Source organism: Triticum urartu, chromosome 7A (assembly GCF_056163025.1).
Source record: "Triticum urartu cultivar PI428250 chromosome 7A, HENAU_Tu73, whole genome shotgun sequence".
Classification (NCBI taxonomy): Eukaryota; Viridiplantae; Streptophyta; class Magnoliopsida; order Poales; family Poaceae; genus Triticum; species Triticum urartu.
In genome coordinates, this window is record NC_141879.1 from 223444941 (window position 1) to 223466316 (window position 21376).

At 44.0% G+C, this 21376-nt stretch overlaps 2 protein-coding genes across 2 annotated transcripts; both read right to left on the minus strand.

Annotated features, from left to right (window-relative positions):
* Positions 1-7776: 7776 nt before the first annotated feature.
* Positions 7777-14445, minus strand: LOC125520030 (uncharacterized). The gene is made up of 3 exons (XM_048684818.2): positions 14263-14445; positions 8258-8620; positions 7777-8132 (listed from the first exon to the last, which is right to left on the minus strand). The coding sequence occupies exons 1-3, from the start codon at positions 14413-14415 to the stop codon at positions 8040-8042; spliced, it is 609 nt and encodes a 202-aa protein (XP_048540775.2). The 5' UTR covers positions 14416-14445; the 3' UTR covers positions 7777-8039.
* A 3486-nt stretch (positions 14446-17931) lies between these two features.
* Positions 17932-21023, minus strand: LOC125521209 (formate dehydrogenase, mitochondrial). Its single transcript, XM_048686268.2, has 6 exons — positions 20846-21023; positions 20557-20728; positions 19299-19839; positions 19094-19218; positions 18553-18665; positions 17932-18201 (listed from the first exon to the last, which is right to left on the minus strand). Exons 1-6 carry the CDS (start codon positions 20912-20914, stop codon positions 18088-18090), a joined length of 1134 nt encoding a protein of 377 aa, XP_048542225.2. The 5' UTR covers positions 20915-21023; the 3' UTR covers positions 17932-18087.
* Positions 21024-21376: the final 353 nt, after the last annotated feature.

Genomic DNA, 21376 nt, shown 5'->3' on the forward strand with positions numbered 1-21376 from the left:
TTTTTTAGCACCCGTGAGAACCCAAAGCTTGGCGTCGTCGATGATAGTCCGAAGGAGGACCAGGGGTGGTGCACTCTTGCGACGGAAGACCCGCGCGTTACTCTCGTTCCAGATTGTCCAAGAAACCAACATTGTAAGGGAGACCAAGACTCGTCGATCTGGGTTTTGCAAGCTGGTATGCTTGTCCCACCATTCCAAAACGGATCCATCCAAGTGCCAAGAAGAGGTGTCCATGTGAGCAAGACCGAATTCAAGGATGACCGAGTTCCATAGCCGAATAGAGTAGCGGCACTTGAAGAAGAGGTGCGCGCCCGTCTCGCCTTCAGTCCTGCAGAGCGGGCAAAGTCCACAGTTTTCCCATCTGCGCCGCTCTAATCTGTCGGCAGTCCAAATCCGGTCTTGGATAGCCAACCAAGCAAAGAATTTGATCTTGGGAGGGGCCCAAGCCTTCCATATCATGAAGTCCATAGGCGAGAGCGTCAAGCCGAGGAACTGTGCCTTGTATGCAGTGGCCGCCGAGTAGATCCCGTTATTGGCATGTTTCTAAATAATGTCATCGTCAGCTTGTGTGTCCAGGTGTAGATCATGCACCAACATCCATAACATGAAGAGTTGACGGATGTGGGCAGCGGAAACGACGATGTTGTGGCTGATCTTAAGAATCCAAGCATTTTCATCGAGGGCTTCACGCACTTTCCAATTCTTACGCGTGGAGGCATCGTATATTAAAGGAGCAAATGTCCTTTGGTTTCCGCCCAAGAAGCCACGGGGAGTCCAAAAAAGGTGTTTTGGCTCCATTGCCCAAAATGATGGTCGTTGAGGCATAGAAGAAGTCCATGTCGTCCTCCATGCAGGGGTTCCCAAGCCCTACCCAAAGCTTGTTCGGCGCCTTCCATTCATGCCAAGGCCATCTAAGACGTAAGGCCCGAGCAAACTTGTCAGTGTCTAGAACCCCAAGGCCTCCGTACTCCTTGGGGCGACAGACCACCTTCCAATTCACTTTACATTTGGCACCGGTCGTCTTATCTGAACCAGACCAGAGAAAGGCCCTCTCCAATTTGTTGATGTTGTGAAGAGAGCGCGGTGGCACGATGAGGGGCGTGATGGCATACACTGCCTGGGAGGCAATGACTGATTTGACAAGTGTCATGCGCCCGATGGTGGTGATGTTTTGTCCGTCCCAGGTGACAAGTTTGCCGGCCGCCTTGTCCTCAAGGTATTGGAAATCTACAGATTTGAGCTGCCAGACCGAGAGTGGGAGTCCCAGGTATTTCATCAGGAAGGTGGCTCTGGACACCGGTACGCCACCGAGGACCGATGGTGGTGATGTTTTGTCCGTCCCAGGTGACAAGTTTGTCGGCCGCCTTGTCCTCAAGGTATTGGAAATCTACAGATTTGAGCTGCCAGACCGAGAGTGGGAGTCCCATGTATTTCATCGGGAAGGTGGCTCTGGACACCGGTACGCCACCGAGGACATGATCCAAGTCAACGTTGGAGCACCGGATGGGCACAACCGAGCTTTTATGAAAGTTGGTGCATAGACCCGTGACATCACCAAAGCCCTTCAAAATGGTGGAGAGGTTGTCGATGTCACTCTTGATAGGGGCCATAAAAATGGCCGCGTCATCCGCATATAAGGAGGTTCTCATCATAGCACCTCGTCCCCGAATCTTATGAAGGAGGCCCTTCCTCATTGCCAAGTCAAGTATTTGGTGAAGAGGATCAATTGCAAGGATGAAAAGCAACGGAGAGATCGAGTCCCCTTGTCGAAAACCGCGACCATGTTTGATGGGAGGTCCGGGCAGACCATTGAGAAGGAAACGTGAGGAAAAGGTGCAAAGTAGAGCGGCAATCCAATCACGGAATTTGCAGGGGAAGCCCTTTCGTTGCAAGAGGTCGAGGATGAATTCCCATTTGACAGAGTCGAAGGCTTTTCTTATGTCCAGCTTGAAAAGAAGGGTGGGGGGGGGGGGGGTCTTGCGTTTGTGAAGGCGTCGAGCAAAGTTCCGCACATACATGAAGTTGTCATGAATACTTCTCTTTTTAATGAAGGCGCTTTGGGCGTTGGAGACGAGGGCATCCATATGAGGGGCGAGCCGCAAAGAGAGCACCTTAGTAATGATTTTGGCGATGGCATGAATGAGGCTTATGGGCCTATAGTCAGAGATGCCCTCTGCAACGTCTTTTTTGGGCAAGAGCACAACGTTGGCGGAGTTCAACCATTGAAGGTTGGATGTGTGGAGGGAGTCAAAACGATGGATGACTCTCATGACATCGTGCTTGACGACGTCCCAACATTTCTTGAAAAAGATGCCCGTGAAGCCGTCCGGGCCGGGCGCCTTGTCACTTGGCATCACATTAATGGCCTCCCAAACCTCCTCTTCGGTAATAGTGTCATCTAGGGTGTGTAGATCGACCGGCTGCACGTTGAGCTCCTTGTTAGAAATTTAGGGTTTGCGGTCTACCCCCTAATTCCTCTGCGCTTATCCGTGGTGCCGCTCGCAATTCGCATATCTGAGGCTAGGGGGTAGGGACCTTCTTATACTGCCTTTCCAAAGAGTCCATCTCTTATACAGATAAGATTCCTAGTCTTTCCAACTAGTTTTCCGGATAGAGTCCAGATCAAATTACCAACCACGATCAAATTTGTCTGTTAACGGATTCTACCCGTTGTGTCCCCGGAGCACGCGCTTGTGAGCAACGCGTCATAACAGAGTGTAAATTCCTCTAATTACGTAGATCAACATTAGGGCTGTAATCTAACTGTACGATCTAGCTCCTTCCAATCATCAGTGTACCCGGGTAGTCTTTCCAATATAAATAGTATATTGTATTCCATTAATAATCGACCAGCTTCCTTAAGCATATATTGCTTAAGTACATTCCAACAAGTAACAACTCCATGCTAAACATGTAAAGCAATTCCATGTATAAATACATGTATAATTCCATACGAGGTATTCCGAATATTAACAATTCTAAGTAATTTGAATATAGTTGCAGGACACATAATTCCAACATCTCCCACTTGTCCAAAACAATCATTCAAATATTCGTAAACCCGTAGCCTTAACATGCTTACCAAAAACCTCCTCAGTAAGAAGCTTAGTCAGGGGACTAGCAACCATATTAATACTAGGTAGAAAATCCAAAGAAATAAACCTTCCCTCAATATGTTTGCTTGTTGTGACACCCAAGATCTCTAGAGACCTTTATTTTCCGCCTAATAATTCCAGCATAGCTGTCCTCTGCGCCTCAAGTATTATTTCCTCGAGTGTAATTCCACCTTTATAGGCACCTTGAGTATTTTGTTTCCTCAAGTGAAATTCTGCATCAATTATTTCCAGTCACATATATCAATAATTGAATAATTCCACATTGAGTCAAAATATATGACAACCATGTTGAATAATGTTTTGAAAACCACATAAATATCATTCCAATCAGTAAATGAAGTTCCATTAGTAATCATATTTTGAAAGAAATTCCTGACTTCAGTCAGTGAACCTGCACCATATTAGTACTGAAAATTATAATTGAATATGCGTACCTTGACTTATTTCTCATCTCGCACATATAGTAATACCTTCCTCAATGTGTTTACCTTTAATGTGAATTCCGGAACAAGTGACAGGTTGCGATGCATTTTCCACAATCTTATATGATGTGTGAGATTCCCTTAGCTGCTCATCATTCCTTCCACTACTTGAATGCAGCATAAATTCTGAAAGCTAAGGTATGATAATATAATGAAGATACATACGAATTCCAGTATCATTTATTATTCCATTTCTCCTCAGAAGTTCAAATATAATTCCTCACTGAGTATGATTCCATTTATCAAAGGTATTTTAACAGATTTGCAATTTTCCATAGAGAAACACTTCAAAAATATTATCTATGTATTTCCACTTGTAAAACATAGGATGTTTCAAATGTTCCTTTCATATGAAAATTAAAAGATGACCAAGCTTTCACTTCCATCAATGTGACTTTATCATTGCAAACAACAAAACAATGTTAACATATACAATAATAATGCAAGATACTTTACACTTACATTTGTAGATGACCACCTTGTTTCATTTAGAAAACCATATGACCTGCTATCCCATTGATGTGAAGCTTGTTATAAGACCCTACATTAATATACTCAATTAGCAAAGCATGTCTTTAGTTCCTCTTTCCCAAAATTCCAGGAGAGAGAGTTTCCACAAAGTATAATTCCCTCTGTGTGAATAATTGAATAACAAGAGTGACATTATAATATTCAGTGAGCCAATTGTCCTTACAAGAAAAAAAATCACTTCTAGACAATAGGCTTGCGGTTATTTGGTATGATATTAAGTTCCCAAACTATGCTCTTCCTCATTTGAGTTTATTCCTTCCCGCAATTATTCCACCCATAGTTGACATTAAAAAAAACTTTAAGAGAATTTAGTGATTCCTCTAAAATTTAGAGTGACATCCCCCAACAACACATAACAATTATCCAGACATGATATTCCAAGCTAATTCCTCCCACTTATTCTAGGCATGTCATGTTGGGAGTGTCACTTGTAGTTTCCTTGGGTCAAGACTATATTTCAGTATGATTATCAGTAGTTCCACCCTTGATCATAAAAATGATTGTATTCCTATTTTCCACCAGTATTCTTTTTTTTCCAGATAACTAAGGAAATACCCTTTGATCCACTAGAATAACCATGAAAAATTCCTGGTGTGTGTTTTGTAATAATTGAGAATTGCATGCCAAAATAGAAGATTTCCTTCCAGTCAAGTGACTGTACTAGATGTAGAATGATATCAACAAATGACAGTATGCAATGCTTTTTCCCAAAGAAACAAAGGGAGTATACAAGACACTCAATTCCTCCATTCAATTGTGGAGTGTATAGTATATTACAATGGTGAATAGTTCCATGCTCTTTACATACAAACGATATATTCCTGAAGTGTACTTCCCCCACCAATCAGTTGTTAAAACTATGATATTATTTAATCAACCGATTTTCCACTTCAGTATAACATGTGACCAGCACAATAAAACATTCCGACTTGTATTTTCAAATAGTATAAACATAACATATCAAGTGCAATCATCAATGCTGAGATAAAATAAATAGCCTGGCCTCTAGTGGGAGTGCAAAGAAAATACCATAAGTATATCAGAGAAAAAAAATGATGTGAAACTTTTTATCTCCTTCCACCTTATGAGAAGGCGTGTAAACCAGAAATAACCATTATATATGCTTCATCGGTACGATAGTCCTCCCACTAAAAATTTAGAATTCCAGAATTAATGAACCACTTAATCATATTCCAAGATATGTGTCCAATTCGTACATGGCGTAAATATTGAGATTACAAGCATGTATTCCCATTGTAGGTATTCCTCCATAAGGAGTTATCTTCCCCAAATAAACAGTTCGGGTTGCCAACATTCATTGGACCATCAAAAAAGAAGATGCCATTGTACAAAATTCCATAGTGCACTAATTTTAACCATTGAGCAATATTTCCACTCTTCCTTTTTCAAATAGTATGCCATAATCCATAAATTCCAAGAGGGAGAAATAAATTTAATCCCTTCTCATCGAAGTTAAATAATATGTCCTATAACAATAATAGTTTTCCTCAATGCAGGAGTTTTATGGCATAATTTCCAATTCAAAGTACATCATTTCCATTGAAATTGTTGCATGCCAATGAAGTCGCGGCAAATGAAGAGCAAATTTCCATGTCCTTGGAGTGACTCCTATCTTCCTCCATAAATAAGTGATGCTCAATAATAACACTTCTTTGAAATCCCTTTGCAAGTTATGCATAATGTTCCGCACAATATTTCCACCATAGCAACTTTTCAGTGTGTAATCATTTTGCTTGGTGCAGTTCATCCACACATTTTTGGTCCGGAGTCCTCCTAAATTTCTTTCAAGGAGTAGACATATTTTCCTTGTTGTGACTTGCATGCAGTAGATTAGCAATCAAACAAGTTAAGAAATTAATCAATAATCTAATAAAACAATTAAAAATGCTAGGTAGCATATGAGTTCAATATTCCTTTCCTGACAGCATGCATGTACAGGTGCGCAGAATCATGTAGAATTACTCCGAGGAGCCAAAAGTTTCCATGTATTATGTCGGTTTCCAGAATACGTCATCAAGTTCCAGTGCAGAAATTAGAATCGCGGAAGTCGTTTTGATCCAATCTCCCTATAATTAGGTAGCAGCGGTAGCGTGCCTGCAGTTTCCGAGCAGCTAGCTCGTCCGGCTCGACATGTCGTCGGGTGCAGATTTTGGAGTAGCATCAAAGTCATCAGGGTGGAGGATTTGGCGAGTACACGGACAAACGAAGCAGGCACCAACAGCGAGGTCCATGTAAAAAACTAGCCTGATTTATTCCTGTACAATGCACACAATACGTAGCAACGCTGGGCTTGATTTCCGGTCCTTAATACACTTGGACATGCACGAATCTGACCAAGTTAGCAAAGAAAATTTTGTGTTCCAAGCATGTTCCCTCGATCCGTGCACAGAGGACAAACAATCTGCACAACTGGATGCTTCGATTGTTGATTGGTCCGTACGCATAGAAAAAACAAGTCCAGCACTGCTAATCTCATACGCGTACGCAGGATTTGAAACTTTCTTCCTGCAGCCATGCAAAAATTGTACAAGCAAGATCGATTAGTAGACCCCAATACCTCAATTCCTCAATCGGCCTGAACTTGCTTAATGGTTGGCAGAAGAATCACCGATCCAGCAAAGAGCAATATTCCTTGATCAATTAGTTCCTTCCTTCCGCGCCACGCACGTGAATCATAGCGTGAACAGGAGCCCGATTACCTTCCTCAGCCGGCACAACTAAAGTTTACCAGGGACTTGATCTCGCGAACAAATAGTACGGACGCGGGCAGAAGTGATTGCACGACAGCCGAATCAATCGCGGACACCGGCGGCAGAGGTCCTGACGTACCAGGGTTAGACCACGAACCTTGCTCTGACACCAATGTTAGAAATTTAGGGTTTGCGGTCTACCCCCTAATTCCTCTGCGCTTATCTGTGGTGCTGCTCACAATTCGCATATCTGAGGCTAGGGGATAGGGATCTTCTTATACTGCCTTTTCAAAGAGTCCATCTCTTATACAGATAAGATTCCTAGTCTTTCCAACTAGTTTTTCGGATAGAGTCCAGATCAAATTACCAACTACGATCAAATTTCTCTGTTAACGGATTCTACCCGTTGTGTCCCCGGAGCACGCGCTTGTGAGCAACGCGCCATAACAGAGTGTAAATTCCTCTAATTACGTAGATCAACATTAGGGCTGTAATCTAACTATACGATCTAGCTCCTTCCAATCATCAGTGTATCCGGGTAGTCTTTTCAATATAAATAGTATATTGTATTCCACTGATAATCGACCAGCTTCCTTAAGCATATATTGCTTAAGTACATTCCAACAAGTAACAACTCCATGCTAAACATGTAAAGCAATTCCATGTATAAATACATGTATAATTCCATACGAGGTATTTCGAATATTAACAATTCTAAGTAATTTGAATATAGTTGCAGGACATATAATTCCAACACTCCTCCCAATTGAAGTCAAGATTGCTCGTGTCTCCCTTCCCTATGACCATAGAGAAGTGGTCATGGATGATTTTTTTTTCCGCCATGGTCAGTAACCCATCCATTCGTGAGTTTGATTCGGTGAATATGGTTCTTCCTTCTCCGGACATTAATACGACGATGCGCTCGGATTGCCAACCTTAAAGAGGGTGATGCAAACCTTGGTATTTAAAATGTTTATGCAAGAACAATGGTTCAACTTGCAAAGGGATGTAGTTCAAAAATTAAAAGTGTTTATGCATGCATACTGTATGATATTACAATGTACCAAGGTACAATTTAAGTTTTTTTTTTGCGGGTGACAATTTAAGTTTATGTTAAGAAGAACAAAGACGCAGCCAGCCATCCCCTTGGTCTTCTGCAGATCTTCCAGCCGAGCTTAATACTTGACCAATTAATTTACTTAGACACCATGGCCACCAAGTGAGTCCGTCAGCAACCTCCTGAGCCTTGTCGCCGCCATGGACGCATCCAAGACAGCCTCAGAGCTCATTGCCTGCATATCACATTCACACACGCACAGTGAAGACAGTGTCATTTGCAGGAACAAGATTTGATCATCAACCGAACAGAAAGCAAGCAAGCATGCATGCCGAAGCTGGGGTGGACGCATAATATTACCATGCACTTGATCGTGTAGAAAACCTTGCCACCATCGACGAAGCACCAGCTCGCCTCGACGACCTCCATGCGTCCATCCTGCTCGATCAGGCGGATCACCCTGTGCATCTCGACTCTCTCCGCGGAGCCCGTCGTGAAGCTCACGTCGAAATGCGCCGCCCCGCCGAGCTGCACCGTTACGTCCCCAGGACCCGATGGTCCCGCCCCTCCTGTGTCTAGGACGCTGCCGCTGCAGCTGCGCCCGGCCATCCTTCGGCTTTGGGTTTTGTCATCTCTCATCTGCCTCAGCCTTTCGACTCTCTCGTATAGGTCTTCGATGTAGGCGGTGGCCTGCATCAGCTGGCTGGGAATGTCCGGAGGACCCTGGCCACGCAAAGAAGAGTTCTGTAAAATCTTCACGTACTTGACTGACATGATTAACCCAACCATCCTTCTGCCAGGAGAAATATACAAGCACCGTGAAACACGGACTGACTGTGAATTACTCCCTCCGTCTCATAATATAATATGTTATCACATGGGGCAAAGGGTGTAGCACCATATCCATTTTTTTTAAATGACTATTCTTACAATACTCCGCGTTTGAGTTATAGCTGGGTCGTGCTCGATGGTCTGGCTGGGACCAAGGATCGTTTTCTGCCGGTTCCTACACCCACGTTCTGCCCGCACCATGTCCATACAATTATGGGTCTGTCTAGATCTCAGTCGACTTAGACTTCGCGAAGTCTAAGTCGACTGACGTCATAAATAAATTGATCGCTCGTTTAAATTCGTTCGCATGCCTGGAGTCAGTTTTCCTGTTCGTTTTGTGTTGGCCTGCGTTGGCTCACCACGTGGGCTGCTGTTGGGCTGTATTGACATTGTCTCTTCGTTGTGCCTGTGTTTGTTTTTTAATTTTTTATTTATTTGTGCTTTTTACTGGAATTGGTAGAACATTGTCCCGTTGGTGTATTGCTACACAACACAATGTAGCTCTTATTTTTCACCCTAGCATTGCTAATGCTCTGTTCCTTCTTTTTTTGTCATCCTGTTTTTTTTTCAATTTTTTTTGTATTTTTAAATGATAAAGGAATATTTAATGGAACAAAGAAAAAAAATAAAAACAAACAAAATAAAAAGAAGAGCGCAATTTAATTGTCTATGACCTACGAATAACTATATGCGTCCGACTAGTGTGCAAATGGGTATCAATATTATTTTGGAAGGGGAAAAAGTAATTTGCATGCGAATGACATGTAATTGTGTGCAATATGTAATTGTGTTCGATCAAGGACATGCAATTGCATGTGGCTGACATGTGTGCAACTAGGTAGACGAAGAAAGCAACTCATGTGGCCGACGTGTGTGCCACCTAATGGCAAATATTGAAAAAAGAAAAACAATTAAGTTTGATGGTAAATATTTAAAATACGGATTTGAATCTTCCCTCATCCCTCACAAAACAACAAAGAGTTGCACTCTCTTTGAAGAGATGCAATTATAGTCTGGCGACGCTTGCACTTGCGTGCATAGTAGCAACTGCAATTGCCTTCCTTCACCCGGACAAAACGGTACTAAGTTGGAGTTGCAATCAGGAGACGCATATGCAATTGCGTAACTATTGGAAGACATGCACTTGCAGTCGGGACGAAGCTTGCAGTTGTGTGCCTACTAGCATACTCCCTTCACAACAACATTAAAAATGTGTCCGAGGATCTGGACAAGTAACTCTTCTCTCCTTTAATATGATCCTTTTTATGAGAAAATGAGCGCCGTTGTCAGAATCAGACACAAAAAAAATATTTTTTCTTTCTTCATCCTTGGAAAAACAAAAAAATGCAAAAGAAGAAAAGGAAAAAATTGTATGATTTCAAAAAATAAGAAAAAAACACAAACTGGTTGTGAGACCGGGTGCTTGATTTGTGTTTGCAGGCATGGCAGAAAACGTGGGTGTTATGGTGCTCGTGTGACACATAGTGAGGGTAGGGGATTCACGGGGGAGCTCCCCCCCCCCTCCGACCAAGCAAAAAAGTCTAGTTGCGAAAAATGTTTGTAAAAAGACATGTAGTTATACTCCAGGGGAAAGCGATTGCAATTGCATGACTAGTTGTCCTCCTCTCTCTTGCCGCCGCCCCTTCGACAAAACAAAGGCGCCTAGTTGCAACTAAGTTAGAAGACACTAAGTTACGACCATGCTAGAAGACATGCGGTTGCATGAGTATAGTTGGACATGCAGCTGGACACCTCTCTCTCGCTGCCGCCCCCTCCGACGAAATAAGGGCCCCCTTGAGTTGCGACCAAGTTACAAGACATGCAGTTGCATGCCCATTGTGGGACATGCAACTGGCCCCATCTCTCTCGACGGCGTCCCCTCCGACCAAACAAGAGTCCATCCCAGTTGCGACCATGGTCTAAGACATGTAGTTGCGTGCCTAGTGTGGGACATGCAACTGGTGCCTCTCCCCGTACAGCAAAAAATGGAAGTTGAGTTGCAACCAAGTTATAAGACATGCAGTTGCAACCAAGTTATAAGACATGCAGTTGTGTGCCTAGTGTGGGGCATGCAACTGGGCCCCATCTCTTGATGCCGTCCCCTCTGACAAAACAAAGGTCACCCAGTTGTGACCAATTTAGAAGACATGGAGTTGCGTGCCCATTATGGGACATGCAAACTGGCGCCTCTCCCCGCACAACAAAAATGGAAGTCGAGTTGCAACCAAATTATAGGACATGCGGTTGCGTGCCTAGTGTGGGACATGCAACTGGTGCCTCTCCCCGTACAACAAAAAATGAAAGTTGAGTTGCAACCAAGTTATAAGACATGTAGTTGTGAGTTGTGACGATGCTCAAAGACATGCAGTTGCGTGCCCGTTGTGGGACATACACCTGGCGCCTCTCCCCGTACAACAAAAATGGAAGTCGAGTTGCAACCAAGTTATAAGATATGCAGTTGCGACCAAGTTAGAAGACATGCAGTTGCATGCCTGGTGTCGGGCATGCAACTGGGCCCCATCTCTCTCGACGCCGCCCCCTCCGAAAAAACAAGGGTCCGACAAAACAAATGTCCTCCCAGTTGTGACCAAGTTAGAAGACATGGAGTTGCATGCCCATTGTGGGACATGCAACTGGCGCCTCTCCCCACACAACAAAAATGGAAATCGTGTTGCAACCACGCTATAAGACATGCAGTTGCGATCAAGTCAGAAGATATGCAGTTGCACACCTAGTGTGGGACATGCAATTGGGCCCCATCTCTCTCTACGTCGTCCCCTCTGACAAAACAAAGGCCCCCTAGTTGATACCAAGTTAGAAGACATGGAGTTGCGTTCCCATTGTGGCATATGCAACTGGCGCCTCTCCCCGCACAACAAAAATGGAAGTCAAATTGCAAACAAGTTATAAGACATGCAGTTGCATGCCTAGTGTGGGACATGCAACTGGGTCCCATCTCTCTCGACGTAGCCCCCTGCGACAAAACAAAGATCCCCTAGTTGATACCAAGTTATAAGACATGCAGTTGCGTGCACATTGTGGGACATGCAACTGGTGCCTCTCCCCGCACAACAAAAATGGAAGTCGAGTTGCAACCAAGTAAAGCAAACAAAAGGGCTATACAAATCCTAGTTATGGCCCAATAATACATTTGAGGGGATTTGAGTTCAAAGATAAGCTTCAAAAACATGGATCTGATTTCACGAAAGTAATGTTTCAGCAAAATCATATTCTTCGACCTACTAATGTCGACTAGAATAAAACAAAACAAGTGAATTGAATCACTCTTGCTAATGGCTTTAGTAATGTGTATGAGGGGATATGAGAGAAGCACTTCTTGAGACACCAAAAAATATCCCAGTAAAGAACAATATAAATGATAGCACTCACCAGATTAAAAAAACAAAAAAATGTGTCAAAAAATAGATAACTAGCAGAGGTTTATATCCTAAAAGACAAAAAAGAATGTCAACTTAGCAAAAACCCTAAACACACGTCTGTCTTGTCACCTACTCATGAACATATGGTGTAAAAAAATGCACTATAGTCTCTGTACAGAGAGGGTGTAAAAATGTATCTATAAGTACGCACAAACATAAAAAAGGTGTTGATAAAAAACTACTTGCTGTACAATTCAATGGAGAAACACACTTCATCTTCAGTCTCTTGGCCTACTAAAAGAAATTTAGTACTACTAGTTGCAAAACAATCTTTACTGGAAAGAACCTCAAAATAAATAGCAATAAAAGGGAAAAAATCTGAATGACACTTGACAGTGGCACATAAAAGCGGAGCTTTATTTATCGAGATAAGTGAATCTACCTACAAGCAAAGAAACAAGTTTCATCATCAAAAAATCCACCACACCAACATTGCCGATAGACACGCGTGAGCGAGAGACACTATTGTGCATGAACGCACAAAAAATTAAACCTAAAAAAATAAGGTCTAAACTATGGGGGCGATTCTATGCTTGAAACTATTAATCACATATTTGATACAAACGAAAAAGAAGGCGTTGGGGGGGAGGAGGGGGGGAGTATGGACATACAAAATCCTAACTACTCTACTGGATACATGGGCACAGTGACAAACTGCTACGGTGCAGCAGACATGCAATTAGCATCAGTCCCAGGACAAGACCTCATGTTGCTTACTCACACAGCGCTACAATTATATCAGAATAATTTCAGAATAAGAAGCAAAAGAACTAAACTAACTGAAATTAAACACTAAAAAGTGCAGTTAACTTGGCGTTTTCCTCTGCTTAATCACCACGGGGTGGCCGCTTCTCCTTCCTCACTCTTTAATGCAGCCTCAAAACAAACACAGAAAATAAAAACGACCCGCATCAAAACACAGCCCAGCCCAGCCCATCAGCAGCGCTCGCGTACCGGGATCACCAGTTCGATGGGGAAAAACAAAAGCGGGCCTGCCCACGCCTTAACAGGCCGAAACAAAGAACAAAAGTGACCCATCACGAATCTACAAGGTGCTACAGATTGGACGGCTAGCCAGTCGACTGAGACTTCATGAAGTCTCAGTCGACTGATTTTTAGCAGCGCCGTACAATTATAACCTGATGGATTTGCTGCCTAGCGTGCAGTTGCTTTCCGATGCATATATACTTGGCACGTAGCCGTTAATGTCTTCACTCGTGTGTACGTATCCTAGTGAGACATAGATAGCGCCAGCGAGGGTGATAGATAGATAGATCCCTCTGATGGCCGTTTGCTATCCGATTCGCAGCTTATCATGTGCTGTACCCCTGCATGGACGTACGTGCAGGTACGTCGTGTACCACGACGCCTAACTCATGTTCTTTTCTCAAGTAAGTACAACCCATGAACACCACACTTGCATAAGCACAAAACATGAACAGCTCCATGTCTCAATTTTTAGCAAGACCTTTTCGGCGGGAGAGGAAGTGAGAGTAGCAATCCAACTATGTATGTATGCACGAGTCATCTTAGTTATCTAGAATAGTTTGTCTACTTTAACTATGTTGATGTCCCGCAAAAATAAAAACTGTATGGATGAAAGTTATGCTATTTTATACCCCATCCCTTCCTAGCTATAATTCTTGTTAGATATTCTAATATGAACTAAATATGAAGCGAAATGAGTGAATCTACACTCTAAACTACATCTATATACATTTGTATGTAGTTCATATTGAAATCTTTAAGAACAGAGGGAGTACTTGTTCTTACATATTTATGGTATAGTGCAAGTTATTAATAACGTGTGCAAATCTTGAACTCAACAGTTATTAATGCCAGAGAACAAAACGCAACATATCTGTCGAGCACAATATTTTGATCATTGAACTGAGAGGCAACAACATGTCTTGAAAACAGAAAAACAGCTTAGAAATATATACCAAAAAAGACATGAACCATGAGAGGAAAAGTAGGTGCGATCACACTCGTGCATAACTTTCTAGCAGTTATGAATCCAAGTGTGTGTATTCTCGCATGCCAGTTAACTATGAATTTGCACAAAATTTGTGAACTAATATATCCTTTACGTACCTGTGAGGCACCCAGCCGATAGTCTTGGGGAAGCAGAGACGTGAGCTTGGAGCATAGATCTTCCACCTCGATCCTCCCACTCGCCTTCCTCCGCGCATCGTTCATGCCGAACACCATGTTCGTCCCCTCTCCGTCTCCTCCCTTCCTCTTCATACTCGTGAAGCAAAGTAGACTTTCCTTCTTGAAAGACCTAGACTTCTCTTCTTATAGGCCCATCAATTTGGCGTATGCACATGCATGAAACATGACAGTGGGGCTACCGACCACTTGTGCAACTGGCCAAGCCGCTAAGGTTGCATGGATTATGTGATTTGGTGCTTGTGGCCACTTGTGCAAGTAAATTTACGAGGATAGGGACGTAGAATGCTTGTCATGCATCCAAGTTTTACTTTTCAGGCCCCTCTGTAACTACGTTCGCCATTTTTGTTGTTGAAGGAAATATTTTTTTCGGCTGAATAAGTTAGAAATATAATTATTCTACGGTGAAATGAAGGCCGCGGCTTGAAGTATCCGCGGCTTCGGTGTTTTGCGGTATTGCTTGCCTCCTCCCCTATACACGTGACTGTGCCGCTATCTCGGTCCTTTCTACTCGCCGGCAGGGTGTGGTGCTTCTCAGTAAGGAGCGAACCTTCTCGGCGACAGTTCGGTGGGGGTGTTGCGCCAAATTTTGATGGTTTCATCCAGGAGACGTGAGTTCGTTCTTTGTTTGTTGCCTTGGTCGCTTTTAGTTGTGGTTCTATCACTCTTGTGCTTTTGCTCGGTGGCACGCTAGCGGCGTCCAGCAATGCATTGTCGGCAGTTTTCTGCTTGTGCAGTCTGCTTTCTTTTATCACTTGTGTAAGAAGGCCACATATCTCATCACCTTGTATTGTTTGACCATTTGGCTTTTGTTACAAAGTGGCACCAAAGCCTATTATGTGAAATTCTCTTACCCCTTTTATCAGTCCAGACGAGTGCCCGTGAATGGTATGGTAAGGGCTAAGAAAAGTGTGACATTGGTGCTGCCTCCACCGATGGTTGTAGTAGATACTAGTGATGGGCAAGGAGCGCCCATATCATCGACATAACTTACAAAAACCACGACAATACACTAATGGAGAACAGGTTAGCAGTGCAAAAGCCCCACCAGTGACGGACATGGCTGTGAAGGGCTCCTGCCACTGCTAACCCGCAACCTGTAATACGTGAGTAGTGGTGGGCGTTCTGCGCAACCCACCACTTCTGCAAATACCAGTGGCGGGCCCTTCCTTCCACCCGCCACATTAGGGCAGGTACAATAGAGCCTAGTCAGCTGGTTGCATGCTGTTCCTCGTGAGAAAAATCCTAGCTGGAGGGAAGAGAAGGGAGGAGAGAGAAGGAAGCCGGCACTTTGTCTATCACCAGGCTACAACGCAAAATTCGAAGAACAACCGTCTGCTTGCAGCTCGATGTGAGCGCTAGAGCCGGCGCTCCCGATCTGGTGCGCCTCCCTGCTTCTTCCTTCCCCCACACGCCAAATCTTCCACTGCCTCGCCCCCAAATCACTTCTCGCACGCCAAAAAGATTGAAGCTTTAAAGCCTCCAAATCACCCCTAGATCAACACCTCACCAACCCTAGAACCGCCGCCGGCATCAAATCAAGCAGATGGGTCAGCGCTCCAAAAGAACGCGTGCATCATTAGTAATTATTAAAATAGGGGAATATGGTTGTTGGTTGGAGGGGCAATAGAGCTAAATACCATGTAAATCTTCCTCTGTACCACAACTAGGACACTTGTGTGAGCAAATCAGCCCAGTTGACAATTGTAGCCAATTCAGCTGAGGAAGTAACTAAAGTTTGCTTTGTTACACTAGCAGAACAACTTATATGATTCTTTTATAGTTTTATATAAGCTTCAGAGTAAAAGAAAATATTACATGTACTTCCAGCTAAGAACCATATGAGCAACCATATGTGTATGACCTGAAGTGAGATTCTGTGAAGTGTACATAAGGAATAAGTTGAGCATGCTACGAGCCTACGACTGACTCGATAATGAATCATAATGCCACTACTTACTGTCATGAGCATGCCATCATCATCTCATCATCACTGCATCCATGTTGAAATATTTACCATCTCCTTTTTCCATATAGTGGCTAGAGATTGTTGATGCAGATGGATTAGCCACTCGTTTCTATTGAAGTTCCAACTTATCATCATCAAGATCAAAACTAATGGCTTGTTTGCCAGAGATCTTATCTAATATTATGCTTGGTTATTGTCTTCTTATAAAGACCGGTGTAATGTCTAAATGTCGATGTCATAGTGCTATGTGCCATCAGCTTGTTGATTATCGTCATCAAGATCAAAACTAATATCTTGTTTGTTGGGGGTCTTATTTAGTCTTATGTTTGGTTAATGCTTCATTAGAAAGACTCATGTAATGTTTAAGTGTGGTGTCATGGTGCTATGCGCATCTGTTTGTTGCTTGCTTATTAATCAGTTGGTTGAATATTAATTAGTTCCCCGCAAAAAAAGAGAATATTAATCAGTTTCGTGAATGGCATACACATGCTGATTGAAATGGCCACACAGATGTAGCTTACACGGGATCACCATAGGTGATATGCACATACAAGTATTAAACGTCTAATTATTTATTAGAGTCAGTCTTTCATCCAATGTAAAAGCCAACCTACTATGTGGGCGAAGGCTTTATGTGACCTAGCGGCGGTTTATAGCTAGTTGTGCTATTAACCATGCTCTTATACCCCCCCCCCCCCCACCCCACCCCCAGCAATGGTGTGCACTTTTAGACGCCACCGTTGGTAACCTCTCAGGCTAAAAAAACCACGGTGGACACAAAAAGTACTCGCCGACCCTAATGTCTTTCAGAAAGCACATCCTAGCAAAAGTAAAGAACATGCCAGGAAACTTGAGGCACAACATGCAAATGCTTTGCTTATTCACCTCACTTTTTGCGTGTGCGTCTTATGCAGATAGAGAAGAAGATAGTTGTGGATACGAAGATCACTCTCGAAGCTTTACTCGCCCTCGCCACCAACCTCGAGGAGACTATCTGCCATCTTCAACTCTGAACTTTGGCATTTGAAGCGCAAACAAGGGTTTAAGCGGCTTAAGCTCATGACACTACATCAACGGAACCCTAGCGCCCAATGAAATCCCTCCAGATTGATGAAGACCGCAGGAGGACACTCCTCACGGGAGCGTTGGAGAGCAGCACAGACGACCATCTACTCCTCGGGACTGCAAGAGATGAGAACCCAATCCTCGGATCCAGATATCTCGGAGCCGGATCCAGTGCCCTCCATGAAGGACTAGGCCGGAACTCGCCGGAGAGGAGCTTGGATACTATGGGAAGTGAGTGATGTGGAGTGGAGTGCAGCTAAGGTTTCGCCCGGAGTGCGGATAGAGTTGAATATATGTTGGATCGGATGGGCCACAGTGGACCAAATCCGACATGGCGGGTGCGTCCAGGCATCCCTATATGGGATGGATATGGGAGTTGCCAGTCAGTCCGTGTGTCTGGGCTGGATTTGCCATGTCTGGTTGGGTGACAATTCTATGTCCGGTCAGTTACCGGGCAGCCCGTTTGGGGCGGATACGGTGTCCGGTTATAGATGCTCTATACACAAAACTAAGAGTAAAAAGAAAAACTAGCAGTACACACATCACAATCAGATAGCTTGATTCCAAAGCTTTTTTATTCATTGGCATGGTCGCAACCCCACGCAGACATCCATTATTTCCATTCTCAGAGAACACTCATACAACAACACAATGGTTTCTTCTCTCGCACCTCGCTTCAGATATGTTACCATGCAGCGCCGAGGGTTGGGTTACTACTTGTACTGGCTGGCGAGCTCGCCTTCCTTGACGATGTAGTTCTCCGCGGGGAAGTCCTCGCCCTTGAAGTACCTATCCAACATGTCCTTCACTCCAGCCGCGTACCTCAGCTGCAGCAATTGCCATCCACATCAGAAACACGGCAGGACAGTCAGTAGCAAAGCACGGTAATGGATAAACAGGCATAAACTGATCTAGGCTGCGTATGTGTGATGGTTAAGGTTGGTCTACTGTCTTAGTTGTATGTATTTGCTCTTGATGTAGATTATTCGTTGATTCTCCACTTATGAAGGAAAGGAAAACATAAGTTACCATATGCAGAATCCATTCGGAATAACTGACTACTGACTAGAATTCGTCCATAGCTTTGCTAATGCATACGGTCCGGTATCAGAACACCAAGTGCTGTAAATGACGATACGCCATAAGCCCAATGCTGAGATAAAAGCACAGAAGCTAACCTGTGCATCAATTGTAGTCCCAGAGATGTGAGGGGTCATTGCATGATTAGGCATGTAGCGCCATGGGTGATCCTTGGGTGCGGGTTGGGGGAACCAGACATCACCTCCATATCCTGAAAATCAGGAATGATGTACTTTGAGAAAAAGGAAATAATCCCCAAGATAGAAATATAAGGTACTGCATCATTCTCCTAATCTTGGACACAATTCAATAGGACACAATAATAACAGCCATCAAAGAAACAAGTGCCATGGCAAGAAACAGGATTGAACAGAATTTACAGAGGCATAGATCAACCTTTGTTTTTGTCAACACTAAGAGATACTCGTAGTTACCTACAAACTGGCATTATTGAGTACTTGACATTACTGCATTATGTTATATTGATTTCGAAATTTTATCATATTACCCCAGATAAATGCAAAGCATGAAAGACTAAATAAAACGATGTATTTCATAGACCCCAACAGCAAGAGTTAGATACACATCCTACAGCATACTAGTGCTTAAAATAAGACTGATTAAGTGAAAAAATTGTACCAGCAATGTGGCCGCTGGAGCAAGCATCAGCAACTGCCTGGGTGTCCATGATTGCTCCCCGAGCGTTATTCACGATGATTACACCTTTCTTCATCTTTGCAATCTTTTCTTTGTTGAACATGCCTCTGAAGAAAGGACCAAACAGAATTTAGAGAACTGTAAATTAGAAGATAATGGAAAAGAACCGAGTGTGATGAATAGAAACCTAGTTTTCTCAGTAAGAGGTGTGTTGATCACAATGACATCACACTTTGGAAGCATAGCATCCAGGTCCTCTTCAAATTTCGCCCCAATTTCTTTCTCAAGCTCTGGGTTAATCTGAAGTCTGTCATGGTAGAGCAGGTTGCAGTTGAAGGGCTTAAGGCGCTGAAGTAAGAGCCTGCCAATACGACCTGCCCCGACAGTTCCGACGGTCTTCCCCTCAAGATCATAAGCCCTATGGGCAATGCCTGCAACATTCCATTCACCTTTAACGACCTGTTGGTAGCCAGGCAAGAAGTTCCTGAGCAGAATCAAGATGCGCATGAGCTCATCTTCTGCCACAGAGACAGTGTTACTTCCAGTGACCTCTGCCACTGTCAAGCCTGCAGCAGCAGCAGCTGGCAAATCAATATGGTCCGATCCAATCCCAGCAGTGAGAAGCAGCTCAAGGTTCTTTGCCTTCTTGATCCTCTCTGCAGTAACATAGGCTGGGTGGAATGGGGTGGTTATCAGAACATGCATGTCTTCAATGTGCTTCTCCAGCTCTGGGGACAAGAACAGCAATCATTTATTCACAAGTTAAGAGTCAGATAACAATAATCAGAGATATAAAACCATCTAATAATATATGTATCATAGTAATTTCATCTTATACAGGGTTCAAACATACAAGCACTTATACAGGGTTCAAACATACAAGCTAGATTGGAATGTATATAAGCATTTGAACTGATCCTGCAGCACAGCTCACATGATTTGGATACTTCCAGTTAGTTTGGGAAATTGTGATAAACTAGAAGAAAACCATCAATTGTCTGTCAATCGATTCATCAGAACACGGCTGCTTATTCCAAAAATAAATAAATAAAAACATGCTGCGTAGCTAAATAAGGAGCAAATCTCCCCTTTCACACGGAACAGATGAAAATTACTCTTCGCTACCATCAGCTAAAAAAACAGAGCAGTCGGATTACTCATAGCATTATAGACTACACAGTAACCCAGATAATTCAGAATTGATATATATATCTGTTCAGTAAAACACTACTACATATCTGTTCAGTAAAGAGTTCTATACAGGTTCTGCCAAGTACTGCCAAGTTCACTTCGCTTAGCGTTTTGAGATTTGTATCTGATGTATAGTACAATATATTCACGAACAGAGAAGCACATGAATTGCATTACAGAATCGTTAACAACTAATAATAAATTATAGGAAATTAAAAAACATGATAAGAATTGGGATGGTGTTGGGTACCGACCGCTGTTCAACCCCTCCTTGTCGTCGGTGACAATGTAGTGATGCCCCTTGGACTCGAGCCAGTCGCGTATGCCGAGGGCGCCCTCAACGCAGCCGACGAAGTTGGGGTTCTTGTCGGCGTACTCGCCGGCCTGGTAGAACACGCCCACGATCTTCTTGCTGCCCGCGGACGTCTGAGCCACGGGAAGACAGAAATCAAAACACGGCATTCCTCAGAGTCCCGTCAGCCAACCGCAGCACTTCTTCAGCAACCGAAACTTGCAGGAATCAAACCGAGCGAAAAAACTTACATGCGCGGCCCTGGATCCGACGGCCCGGTCGACGAGCTGCTTCGCGGCGGCCCTACACATCGCGGCCATGGGGACGGAGAGATCCCGGCGGAGGGAGGAGCAATCTGCCAATCACCTCACGGGGAACGGCGAGCGAGGAAAAGAGGGGAGTGATGGCACACACAGTGAGGGCCGGACGGGACGGGTAGATAAAGCCGCCGCGCCGTCACGCTGACAGGTGGACCGCATCCTCGCCCACGTGGATGGGGTGCCTGCGCCGCGCGGCGGAGGTGGTCCCGGACGGAAGCGTGAGGGCATGCATGACCTGTGGGCCCGCCTTCCGGTGATGCCCCGCGTGTCTGTGTGTCGCGTGCGCAGTGGTTTGTTTTGGCTTTTGTTCTGGTAGGATAGGAAAAGGACTTGGCCGATGGTGCCAGTAGTTGTCCACTGGAAAAGTGGGCGAGAAGATGCCGTGATGTGTGCCGTGGCTAGCTGGGGGGAGGAGAAGGGTGGCGAAGGATCAACGAACCGGACCACTGCTGGCGCTAGGAA